Source organism: Suricata suricatta, chromosome 1 (assembly GCF_006229205.1).
Source record: "Suricata suricatta isolate VVHF042 chromosome 1, meerkat_22Aug2017_6uvM2_HiC, whole genome shotgun sequence".
NCBI lineage: Eukaryota > Metazoa > Chordata > Mammalia > Carnivora > Herpestidae > Suricata > Suricata suricatta.
In genome coordinates this window covers 90,385,413-90,397,075 of record NC_043700.1, presented here as the reverse complement: position 1 = coordinate 90,397,075, position 11,663 = coordinate 90,385,413, and the positions used below count along the sequence as shown (strand labels likewise).

The window sequence follows — 11,663 nt, the reverse complement described above, 5'->3', positions numbered from 1 at the left end:
GTTCATCCTTCTGCATGTCGCTGTCCTGTTTTCCCAGCATCATTTGCTGAAGAGACTGTCTTTTTTCCATTGGATATTCTTTCCTGCTTTGTCAAAGATTAGTCGGCCATATGTTTGTGGATCCATCTCTGGGTTCTCTGTTCTGTTCCATTCATCTATATGTCTGTTTTTGTGCCAGTACCACAATTCCTTGGTAACTGCTGCTTTTGTAATAGAGCTTGAAGTCTGGAATGATGATGCCTCCAGCTTTGGTTACCTTTTTCAGGATTGCTTTGGCTATTTGAGATCTTTTCTGATTCCATACAAATTTTAGAATTGTTTGTTCTAGCTCTGGGAAGAATGCTGGTGTTATTTTGAAAGGGCTTGCCTTGAATGCATAAATTCCTTTGAGTAGAATCGACATTTTAACAATATTTGTTCTTCTAATCCATGACCATGGAATGTTTTCCCACTGTTCTGTGTCCTCTTCCATTTCTTTCATAACCTTTCTATAGTTTTCAGTGTATAGATTTTTCACACCTTGGATTAGGTTTATTCCTAGGTATTTTATGGTTTTTCATGCAATTATAAATGGGATCAATCCCTTGACTTCTCGTTCTGCTGCTTCACAGAACCAATTTCTATACATTGAACTTATATCCTGTGATCTGCTGAATTCCTGAATTAGTTCTAGCATTTTTTGGTGGAGTCTTTCGGGTTTTCCACAGAGAGTATCATATCATCTATGAAGAGTGAAATTTGACTTCCTCCCTGCCAATTTGGATGCCTTACTATTTCGTGTTGTCTGATTGTCAAGACTAGGACTTCCAACACTATGTTGAGTAACAGTGGGGAGAGTGGACATCCTTGTGTTTCTGATCTTAGGGAAAAGGTCTCAGTTTTTCCCAACTGAGGATGGTATTAGCTTTTATTAGTGTGTGGCTTTTATGATTTTGAGGTATGATCCTTCTATCCCTACTTTCTTGAGGGTTTTTTATCAAAAACGAGTCTGTATTTTGTCAAATGCTTTTTCTACATCTATTGAGAGGATCGTGTGGTTCTTATCCTTTCTTTCTTAATGTGATTTAGCACATTGTTTGCAGATTCTGAATGAGCCCTGGATCCCAGGAATAAATCCCACTGGGTTGTTGTGAATAATTCTTTTAATGTAATGTTGGATATGGTTTGCTAGTATCTTAAGAATTCCTGCATCCATGGTTCATCAGGGAAATTGGTCTCTAGTTCTCTTTTTTAGTGGGAGGTCTTTGTCTGGTTTTGGAATCATGGTAATGCTGGCCTTGTAGAATGAGTTTGGGAAGATTTCTTTTTATTTCTATATTTAGGAACAGCTTTAAAAGAACAGGTGTTAGCTTTTCTTTAAATGTTTGATAGAATTCCCCTTGAAGGCCATCCAGCCCTGGACTCTTGTTTACTGAGAGATTTTTAATTACAGATTTAATTTCCTTACTGGTTATGAGTCTGTTCAAATTTTCTATTTCTTCCTGTGTTAGTTTTGGTAGTTACATGTTTCTTGAACTTTGTCTATTTCTTTCAGATTGACCAGTTTGTTGGCATATAATGTTGGCATATGTTGGCTCATAATATTCTCTTATTATTATTTTTCTGTGGTGTTGGTTGTGATCTCTCCTCTTTGAATTGTGATCTTATTGTTTTGGGTCCTTTGCTTTTTTCTTTTTGATCAATCTGGATAGGTAGTTATCAATGTTGTTAATTCTTTCAAAGAACCATATCCTGGTTTCACTAATCTGTTCTGTTTCTTTGATTTTGATATCACTGATTTCTGCTCTGATCTTTACTATTTCCCTTCTTTTGCTGGTTTGGGGCTTTATTTGTTCTTTCTCCAGGTCTTTAATGTGTAAGGTTAAGTTGTGTATTTGAGACCCTTTTTTTTTTTTAAAGGAAGGCCTGGTTTGCTATATACTTACCTCTTATGACTGCCTTTGCCGAATCCCAGGGGTTTGGGGCTGTTGTGTTTTCATTTTCAATGGACTCCATGTACTTTTTAATTTTCTCTTCAATTTCTTGGTTAACTCATTCATTCTGTAGTAGGATGTTCTTTAATCTCCAAGTATTCATGGTATTTCCAAATTTCTTCCTGTGGTTAATTTCAAGTTTCATTGCAATGTATTCTGAAAATATGCAAGGTATGATCTCGATCTTTTTGTACTTGTTGAGGGCTGATTTGTGTCCCAGTATGTGATCGAGTCTGGAGAATGTTCCATGTGCAGTCAAGAAGAATGTGCATTCTTCTGCCTTAGGATGAAATGTTCTAAATAGATCTGTTAAGTCCATCTGGTCCCGTGTGACATTCAAAGCCATTGTTTCCTTGCTGATTTTCTGCTTGAATAATCTGCCCACTGCTGCAAATGGGGTATTAACGTCCCCTACTGTTTATGGTATTATTATCAATGGATTTCTTTATGTTTGTAATGAACTGATTTATATATTTGGGTTTTCTAAGTTTGGAGCATAAATGTTTACAATTATTAGATCTTGGTGGATAGACCCCTTATGATTTAATTCTCTTCTTCATCTCATTACAGTCTTTATTTTAAAATCTGGTTTGTCTGATACAAGTATGGCTAATCCAGCTTTCTTTTGGCAACCATTAGCCATGTCTAATACCAGTCTCTCAAGGCAGCATACAGATGGGTCTTGTTTTCTTATCCATTCTGATACTCTATGTCTTTTGATTGAAGCATTTAGTCCATTGACATTAGCAGTGAGTACAAAATGATATGAATTTAGTGCCATTATGTTGCCTGTGGACTCTGAGTTTCTGGATGTTCTCTGGTCTTTTCTAGTCTTTGTTGCTTTTGGTCTTTTTTATTTTGTTTCACCTTTTCTCCACTCAAAGAGTCCCCTTTAAAATTTCCTGCAAGAGTGGTTTAGTGGTCATGAACTCCTTCCGTTTTTGTCTGGAAAACTCTTTATCCCTCCTTCTATTTTGAATGACAGCCTTTTTGGATAAAGATTTCTTTGCTGCATAATTTCCTGATTTAGCACACTGAATATATCCTGCCACCTCTTTCTGGTCTGCCAAGGTTCTGTGGACAGGTCTGCTGTGAACCTAATCTTCTTCCCTTATAGGTTAAGGACTTTTTTCCCCTTGCTGCTTTCATAATTTTTTCCTTGACTGTGTATCTTGTGAATTTGACTAAGATATGCCCCAGTGATGGTTGGTTTTGGGTGAATCTAATGAGTTTTCTGTGCTTCTTGAATTTTGACATCTATGTCCTGTATTAGATTAGAAACATTTTTTAGTATAATTTGCTTACATCACCCTTTGCCCCTTTTTCTCTCTCTCCATCTTCTGGGACTGCTATGAATCAGATGTTATTCCTTTTTAATAAGTCACTAAGTTCTTGAAGGCTTGTATCATGCTCTCTTACCTTTGTTCTCCTCTGTTTTCCTGCTTCGTTATCCTCCATAACTTTGTCTTCTTTATCACTGCTTCGTTGCTCTGTTTGTTCATCCTTGCCACTGTGGCATCCATTAGAGACTGCATCTTGGTTATAGCATTTTTAATTTCGTCCTGACTAGATTTTACTTTTCTTCCTCCACAAATAGGATTCAATGCTTTTTTCAACCTCAGCTAGTATTATTATCATCGTTCTAAATTGTAGTTCAGACATCTTGCTTATATCTGTATTCATTAAGCCCCTGGCTACCATTTCTTCCTCTTCTTTCTTTTGCAGTGAATTCCTTCATTTGGTCATTTTGGAGGGAGAACAAAAGCAATGAAATTAAAAATTTAAAAATTAAAAACAAAACAAAAAGTCAAATAAAGGAAGCTGAATCCTAGGTGTGTTTGGTCTGCTTCTTGAAAGAAGCTTGATAGACTAGAAAAAAAAAAAAGGAAAGAAAGAAAAGGGTAAGATAAAATATAAAAAATAAAAAATGTAAATAGAATCAAATGAAATAAAATGAAATAAAATAAAAAATTTACAATAAAAAAAGCAAAAAATTTTCTTTAATTTTTAAGAAAAAAGACAATAAAAAAATTTTCTTACTGTATCCAAGAAAGGAGAAATAAAAATAAAGAAAAAAACCAATTTAAACGAAGACAGAAGAGAATAAAAACGGTAAATGAACCAGAAAACAATGAAATCCAAATGAAGTTACATCCAATTTCTTCTAGAACGCGGATTATGAAGCACTCTATATATACACTAAGCAAGCGGAGACTTGTGTTGGTCTTCTAGGGGATGTGCCGGGAGGGTGGGGCTTGGCATAATGGCTTTATTCTCCACTAGGTGGCGCTGCTTAGCTTACTGAGGTGCATCAGTGTGGCTAGCATGCACATGTGCATGTCCATGGGAAAGGTAGCTTCTTAGTCTCTGGCACTGGAATTCTGCATTCTCACCAACCTGCAATCAAGCACACCTCCTTTAATTCACACCTCTGTCCACTTCACGCCTTTATCCTGTGTCCAAATCGTCAGCCTGCCAGGAGGCACCTCCCTAGATAGTTTTATCTCAGATGTGGCTGTGTTTCAAAATCTCTGACTTCTGAGAACCTGGGGGTTGGACCTGCTTTGACTCTCCAGGGCAGGGTCTCTCTGAGCAACGGCCAGGTACGAGCTTGCCCCAGAAAATTACTGTGTGATTGTGCAGCAGGAGAGGTTCTGAGATTGCGGCAATTCAAACACACAGCCAGTACCAGGTTTCACCATATTCTAGCATCTATGTCTCAATACCAGCAAACATGTTTGCTCTCTAGGGTTCGCTGGGACCTTTGCCTATGAAAGGCCGTATGGCCCCTACCAAATGCTCTCCAAGCAGAATCCCTTCTCTCTGTATAGCACATGGATCCCTCAGATCCCACTGCCTACTCCTGGGGATTCACCCTTTTTCCTCACCAGAGCACTGCCCAGCACTGGGCTCTGGAATTTCTGCTCTCTAATATTTATAAGATCCTAATGGTACTGAAACCTTCTCCTTTCTCCCCATAAGTGGATTTGTGTAACAGATTTCTTGTTCAGTCTGGTGTGAGTGTGTTCACTTTCTCTCCAGTTATGATCAGGGGAGAGTGCTTTTCCTGCACTTTCCCTATGCGCCACACTCTTCCCCCCTTGCCCTGTCCTCTGCAAAAACAGCTCCCCACCCTCCAGAGCTGTCCTCTCCTTCAGTTCACCCCTCCATACCGCATACCTGTGGAGTTCTGTGGCTCAAGTTATGCAGATTGTTGTGTTAATGCTCAGATGTGCAAAAACGGTATGGTACTGACCTGATCTACCTGTGCTTCAGGGATGAGACCAGCTGAGAGCTTCCGTGCTACTCTGCCATCTTGAACCCCTTCAGCTTCCAGGTTTCTTAATGAGAAGGTAGCCATTACTCTTATCACTGTTCCTCTGTTCATGCCATTTTTCTCTTGCTGCTTTCAAGTTTTAGCTTTATATTTGGCTGTCACTGTGGTCATGATGTGTCTAGAAGTAATTTTCTTTGTGTTTATCCTGTTTACACCAAATTTTGGATGTTTTCAGCCTTTATTTCTATAGATATCTTTTCTGTCTCCCTCGCTTCTGCAATTCCAATTACACTCTTGGTGGCTTGCTTCATATTTTCCCACAGATCTCTGAGGACTTGTTCATTTTTCTTTCACCTTTTAAACTCTGCTTTTTGGACAGGAAATATTTTGTTGATCTGTCTTCAAGTTCATCGGTTATTTCTTCTGCTTTTCCCAATCTATTCTTGAGCTCATCTAATAAAATTTTTACTTTGGTTGTTGTACTTCTGAACTACAGAATGTCTTTTTTTTTTTTCTAAGTTTATTTATTTTGAGAGAGACAGTGTGAGGCGGGGAAGGGCAGGGAGAGAGGAAGACAGAGATCCCAAGCAGGCTCCACACTGGCAGTGTGAAGCCTGATGCAGGGCTCAGACTGATGAAATCATAAAATCATGACCTGAGCCAAAACCAAGACTTGGACACTTAACCAAGTGAGCCACCCTGGCACCCTTAAACTCCAGGATTTCTATTTTTAAAATTATTTTCTATTTTTCCATTAAAATTCTCTTTCTGCTTCTTCATTGAAACCTTATTTTACTCTAATTTAAATATAAATTTTAATTCTTTCAACATTATTTATAACAGATTATTTGAAGCCTTTGCCTGCTAAATCTAAAAGCTAAGTATGCTTTTCTATGGACTGTTTCCTCAACCCCAGCTCTGTCAATCACACTTTAGGAAGTTTTGGTTGAAAATTGGATAATATAGATAATGCATTGCAGTTACTCTGGATTCTATTTTGTTGAACATTACTGGATTTTTGTTTTGTTTTGTTTTGTTTTTGTGCAAGCAGGCAATTATCTTGACTAGGTGCAAACTCTGAAATGTTTCCCCTACAGTAGGAGCAGCTACCAACTCGGATAATTTCTTATTTCTTTCCACTGTTGGTTTTTTAACGAGGCTTCCTGGAAATTCTCCTGTACCTGCCCAATTTGAGAATTCATCAAGTATGGGCAGACAACGGCTCATCTTCTTCATGATTTTGTAATTCTGTAGCTGCTTTGCCTGCTCTGGGCTCTGTCCTTTGATACTTTAAACATTAAGTCTTCAGCTCTCTGTTGTTTGAACAACACACATTTCAGGAATGCACTCAATTATAGAAAGCAGCAAACTCAAATATCTACTTCCATACAGCTCTATCTTTCAGGTCTCTGCTTACTTTTTCACTGGAATCCCTCTCCCACCCCTCTATACAGAGGTTGGCTGTTAGTCACGGATTTGGTCACAGTTTGTACTTGGAAGTTAGGTTTCTCTCTTTTTTGTGGTTCTTTTGCTGCTACTATTTTTTCTTTAAATTTTCAACTGCTTTTCCATCCTTCACTTTGATCTTGGCCATTTTAAGTTCATATAAAGCTGTTGATTTCTGAAGCCACAGCTATGGGAGTTGGTGAAACTCTCAGGTCAGAAATTAAAAATCTCACCATTCATACCTCTTTTAGTGTCTGTTTTGGGGCATGTTCTAGTGTTTTAAAGAATGTTTCCAATGTTTATAAATGTTATCTATGGGAAGTTTTGCATAAGTCTTTCATGAATCTACCATTATTAGAAATATGTAATGAACTTTTGCAGACTAGGAAATAAGGCTTAGAGAAGTTACACAGCTAGTAAGTACCAGAGCTAAGATTTTTTAGTAATTAAGACCTATCTAAATCTAAAGTCTGACCTTTCCTGGACTCTCGTGAAATGTCCTTGTTGCACATAAAAAAATCAATATCTTATACTAGTAAGTATTTCTATAAATAACACAAAATGTAGTGTTAAATGCTTATTTTCATTTACATACTCCCAATTAATCAAATTTGATCTTATATTAATATGTCTTTTAGTAATGATGTGTTTAAAAATGATTATAATGTTTTATTCACTCAGAATAAGTTAAATGGAAAGAAGTTATCTCCAAAATTATACTTTAGTTTCCTAGTTTCATATTTTATATTTAGGGCAACAAAATGATTTTTAATTCATTTCTCAACAACTCTCTTTACTACCTAATCCAAAATAGTTTAATAATAAAATTCATAGAAAAATAAGCTAAAGGCTTCGAGTTGTCCTAATATAAAAAAATACCTTCTTTTGCATCTGTCCATGAAGATCTTCAGTTACATTGGTTAACTCTTCCACTTTTGCTGCTGCAACTCTCAGATCTAACTTGGCTTGCCTAAAATAGAAATTAAACTAATAAACACTTTTCATAGGCCATAAAGAATAAAAATTAGAAAGAAATCCAAATATGGTAAAATCAGGACTAACTCTTGTGCATCTAAAAATGGATCTAAAGGTAGATATTAAAAGAGTCCTTTATTATGAATAAAATACATGTGGAAGAGAGTGAAGAGGAATAATATATCACTAACGGGCAGGGTATAAAGTGGGAGTCATGACTACTTTATTTAGAAAAATTATATTTCATACTCAAATAATTCATATTTCATGAAAAAGTACTTTATCATCTTAATGAATCACCTAAGAGGAATGACAGTTTTAAGTAGAATATAGTATATTTATAATTTCCTGAATTTATTTTTTTTAAATTTTTTAATGTTTATTTTTTGAGACAGAGAGAGACAAAGCATGAGCAGGGCAGGGGCAGAGAGAGGGAGAGACACAGAATCTGAAGCAGGCTCCAGGCTCTGAGCTGTCAGCACAGAGCCCATTGCAGGGCTGGAACCCATGAACTGAGAGATCATGACCTGAGCTGAAGTCGGACGCTTAACCGACTGAGCCACCCAAACGCCCTTATAATTTCCTGAATTTATAGAGTTAAAGAAGTATCACTGATTGGCTTTTCTATGAAAATGAACCGAAGCTTCAATGCCTTGATCATTCCTTAAACACTAGAAGTATGTAATATGTAGCCACTAAACATAATGAATTCAAAGATCTGTCTCAAGAAAGTATGTTATTATTTTTTTCAGAAATTGTAGTTGCAAAGGATAAAAATAACAAGTTTATTGAATGTTCTGTTACTATCAAGTAAGTTTCAATATTTTGACTACCCATAACTAAAGATTTTAGGGTAGAAAGACTTTCTGAAACAGAAGAAAAGACTTTTAATATCCTATCAATTAAGTACTAAGTATGAATATAAAACACCTGGATTATGTAAAAAAACATACATTTTTAGGAACAAGGTTACTTAGTGTAGGAACTGACCATATTTATTTTTTAATTAAATTTTATGTAGGTATTAAATTGTAATTTAATCATATTAGTGCTCTTGAACTTAAAAAATTACTTCATGAAAAATTCATAATAAATTTTAACTTTGTTACATCTGGCTAACAGTATTTATAATTACACTACTGACTGGCATTAAACAATAAGAAATAAAAATCTAATAGCAGCTAAAGTACCCCAGATAATCATTATACACCTATTAGGAACTGTCCTAAATGCTTTGCAATCATCCCACTTAATATAATTAACTCTTTCTGGGAATTAAGTACTATTGATGCTATTCCACAAAACTAAGTCAAGAGAATGAAGTTGACAGAGATTTACCAACTTGCCCAAGGATTCACAAATAATGAAACTGGTATTTAAACAGAGTTCTCTATTATTCACTGTCTACAAAAAAGTGGTCTCAAGAATATAAAATTAAGCACTTTAGGAAAATGCTTTGTTTTAAATAAATCCAATTTATAAAAATCTGAAGAATTTATCAGACATAAAATACAACTTTCTTCTTGCAAAATTGATCACCAAAAACAAAACTAAAACCAAGACCACCTACACCAACGCATTTAAAAGCTACCTTAAGTTTAGAGATAATTTCAGGACAGCAACTAAAAATTAATAAATCAACCTACCAATTATAACAGTCTCTCTCTCTCAGTCTCTCTCTCTCTCTCTCTCTCTATGTGTGTATGTATATATATATATATATATATATATATAATGTTTATTCATTATACCAGTTATAACATTCTATATATATATTAAATGTTTATTCACTTAAGAAAATTTTTTAAATATTTATTTTAGAGAGACATAGGAGAAAAAGCATGAGTGGGGAAGAAGCAGAGAGAAAAGGAGACACAGAATTTAAAGCAGGCTCCAGGCACTGAGCTGTCAGCACAGAGCCTGACATGGAGCTCGAAGCCATGAACCATGAGATCATGACTGAGCCAAAGGTGGACGCTTAACTGACTGAGCCACCCAGGTGCCCTAGATCTTTATTCATCTTTGAGAGAGAGACAGAGAGACAGAGAGACAGAGTGTGAGCAGGGGATGGGGAGAGAGGGAGACACAAAGTCCAAAGGTGGCTCCAGGTTCTAAGCTGTCAGCACAGAGCCTGACATGGGGTTTGAACCCACAAACTGTGAGATCATGACCTGAGTTGAAGCTGAATGCTTAACTGATTGAGCCACCCAGGCATGTCTACATTCCATATATTTTGAAAGAAAAAAGTTAAGGAGGAAGATATTTAAGTAGTAATGATAAAACTGAATAAATTCTAAAGAAATATAGCACCCACAATGATTTGGTCTCTTACCTTCCAATAGAGGATAATAATACTTTATTTTATGGGTTGCGAAACAAGTAAAAATTGATAAACTATAAACAAATGCAAGGTCATGGCATGATTAAGAAAAAAAATGGTTAGAGAAACCATCAGAATAGGGTGCAATATGGAAAATCCTAGAGCAAGGAACCTAGTTCAGTCACTAACTAGTAATGTAGGCCTAATTCAATTCACTTGATAACAAGCGTGTCTCTGCTATCTCATGACCACGCCAGGGCGCTGGATTAGACAGTCTTCAAAGACTGAAACCCTACAACAGATGGTCTCCTGATTCTAATATTCCTAATGATTCTAATTCTAAAATTATCTTTAATTGTATTCCATGTCCACTTCATGGCCCAACCTTTGGTCCCATCATACTTCTCATGACTATTCCAGCAGTTTCCAAACTGAAGGCTTCACTGTGGGTCTCCTCCTTAATTCATCCTCTATAATGCATCCTCTCAGCAAATAAAAGTTATCTAGTGGTAAAAATTCTCGTTTAATAACATTTCTGGATTCCCTACTCCTTTGGGCACACAATAAACTCCTCTACATGGCATACAAGGCTAGTCATCATCTGGCCTCAAAAAGTCCCATATTTTGCCAATTCCCTTCATGTAATTTATGTTTCAAATATAACAGAGCACTAACTCACTGCTTCTTGAAACACATCCTTGTCTGTTTTTTATGTGTTTTACTGGCCTAGACTTCTTCCTCTTTTTCTGAAACATTCCTCAATCATCTTCAAGACTTAACTCAAAAGTCTCCTCATCTCAAGTCTTCCCTAACTTCTCCTAGGCAAAAGACCCTATACAAATTGCATAATACTTTGTACGTTATTAACACCTACTCCCTTGTGAAAATGTGAGTTTATAAAAAAATATGGAATATAAGATCATTAAAGGCAAAAGTCATACTTTAATAATTTTTAAATTATCAGAAGACAGCACAGTACCTGGCATATAATAGAAAAGTAAAAAGTCATAAGTGAATAAAAGTATAAAAGGAGGAGATAAAGCGTAACAGGTACAATTATATCTTGACATTTGACTTAGATCCCTCATATCCAATTTAATATTCATGTGTGGAAATCTTAGAATAATAATTTTGTTAACTCTTCCAAATACATATTATCTCATTTGACACTGAATCTTTTACATAAATCAAAGAGAAAAATTCCAGCACTGGTCTTAAGATTTTTAATCTTTCTAAGCCATTAAAAGGAGTAATTCCTATCAAAATAACACCAGCATTCTTCCCAGAGCTAGAACAAACAATTCTAAAATTTGTATCAAATCAGAAAAGACCTCAAATGCCAAAGCAACCCTGAAAACGGTAACTAAAGCTGGAGGCACCAAATTCCAGACTGCAAGCTGTATTACAAAGCTCTAATCATAAAACAGTATGGTAATGGCACAAAAACAGGCATATATCAATGGAATAGTACAAAGAACCCAGAGATGGATCCACAAACATATGGCCGACTAATCTTTGACAAAGCAGGAAAGAATATCCAATGGAAAAAAGACAGTCTCTTCAGCAAATGATGCTGGGAAAACAGGACAGCGACATGCAGAAGGATGAACTTGGACTGCTTTCTTACACCACACACAAAATCAACTCAAAATGGATGAAAGACCTAATTGTA

General features: G+C 36.0%; 1 protein-coding gene across 1 annotated transcript in view; it reads right to left on the bottom strand.

Moving 5' to 3' along the window:
• SCLT1 (sodium channel and clathrin linker 1) overlaps positions 1-11,663 on the bottom strand; it is a 203,976-nt gene that overhangs the window by 107,379 nt on the left and 84,934 nt on the right. Inside the window, exon 10 of the mRNA XM_029941012.1 lies at positions 7,576-7,666. Coding sequence (XP_029796872.1) covers positions 7,576-7,666 — 91 coding nt within the window. The remainder of the gene's footprint in view (positions 1-7,575; positions 7,667-11,663) is intronic.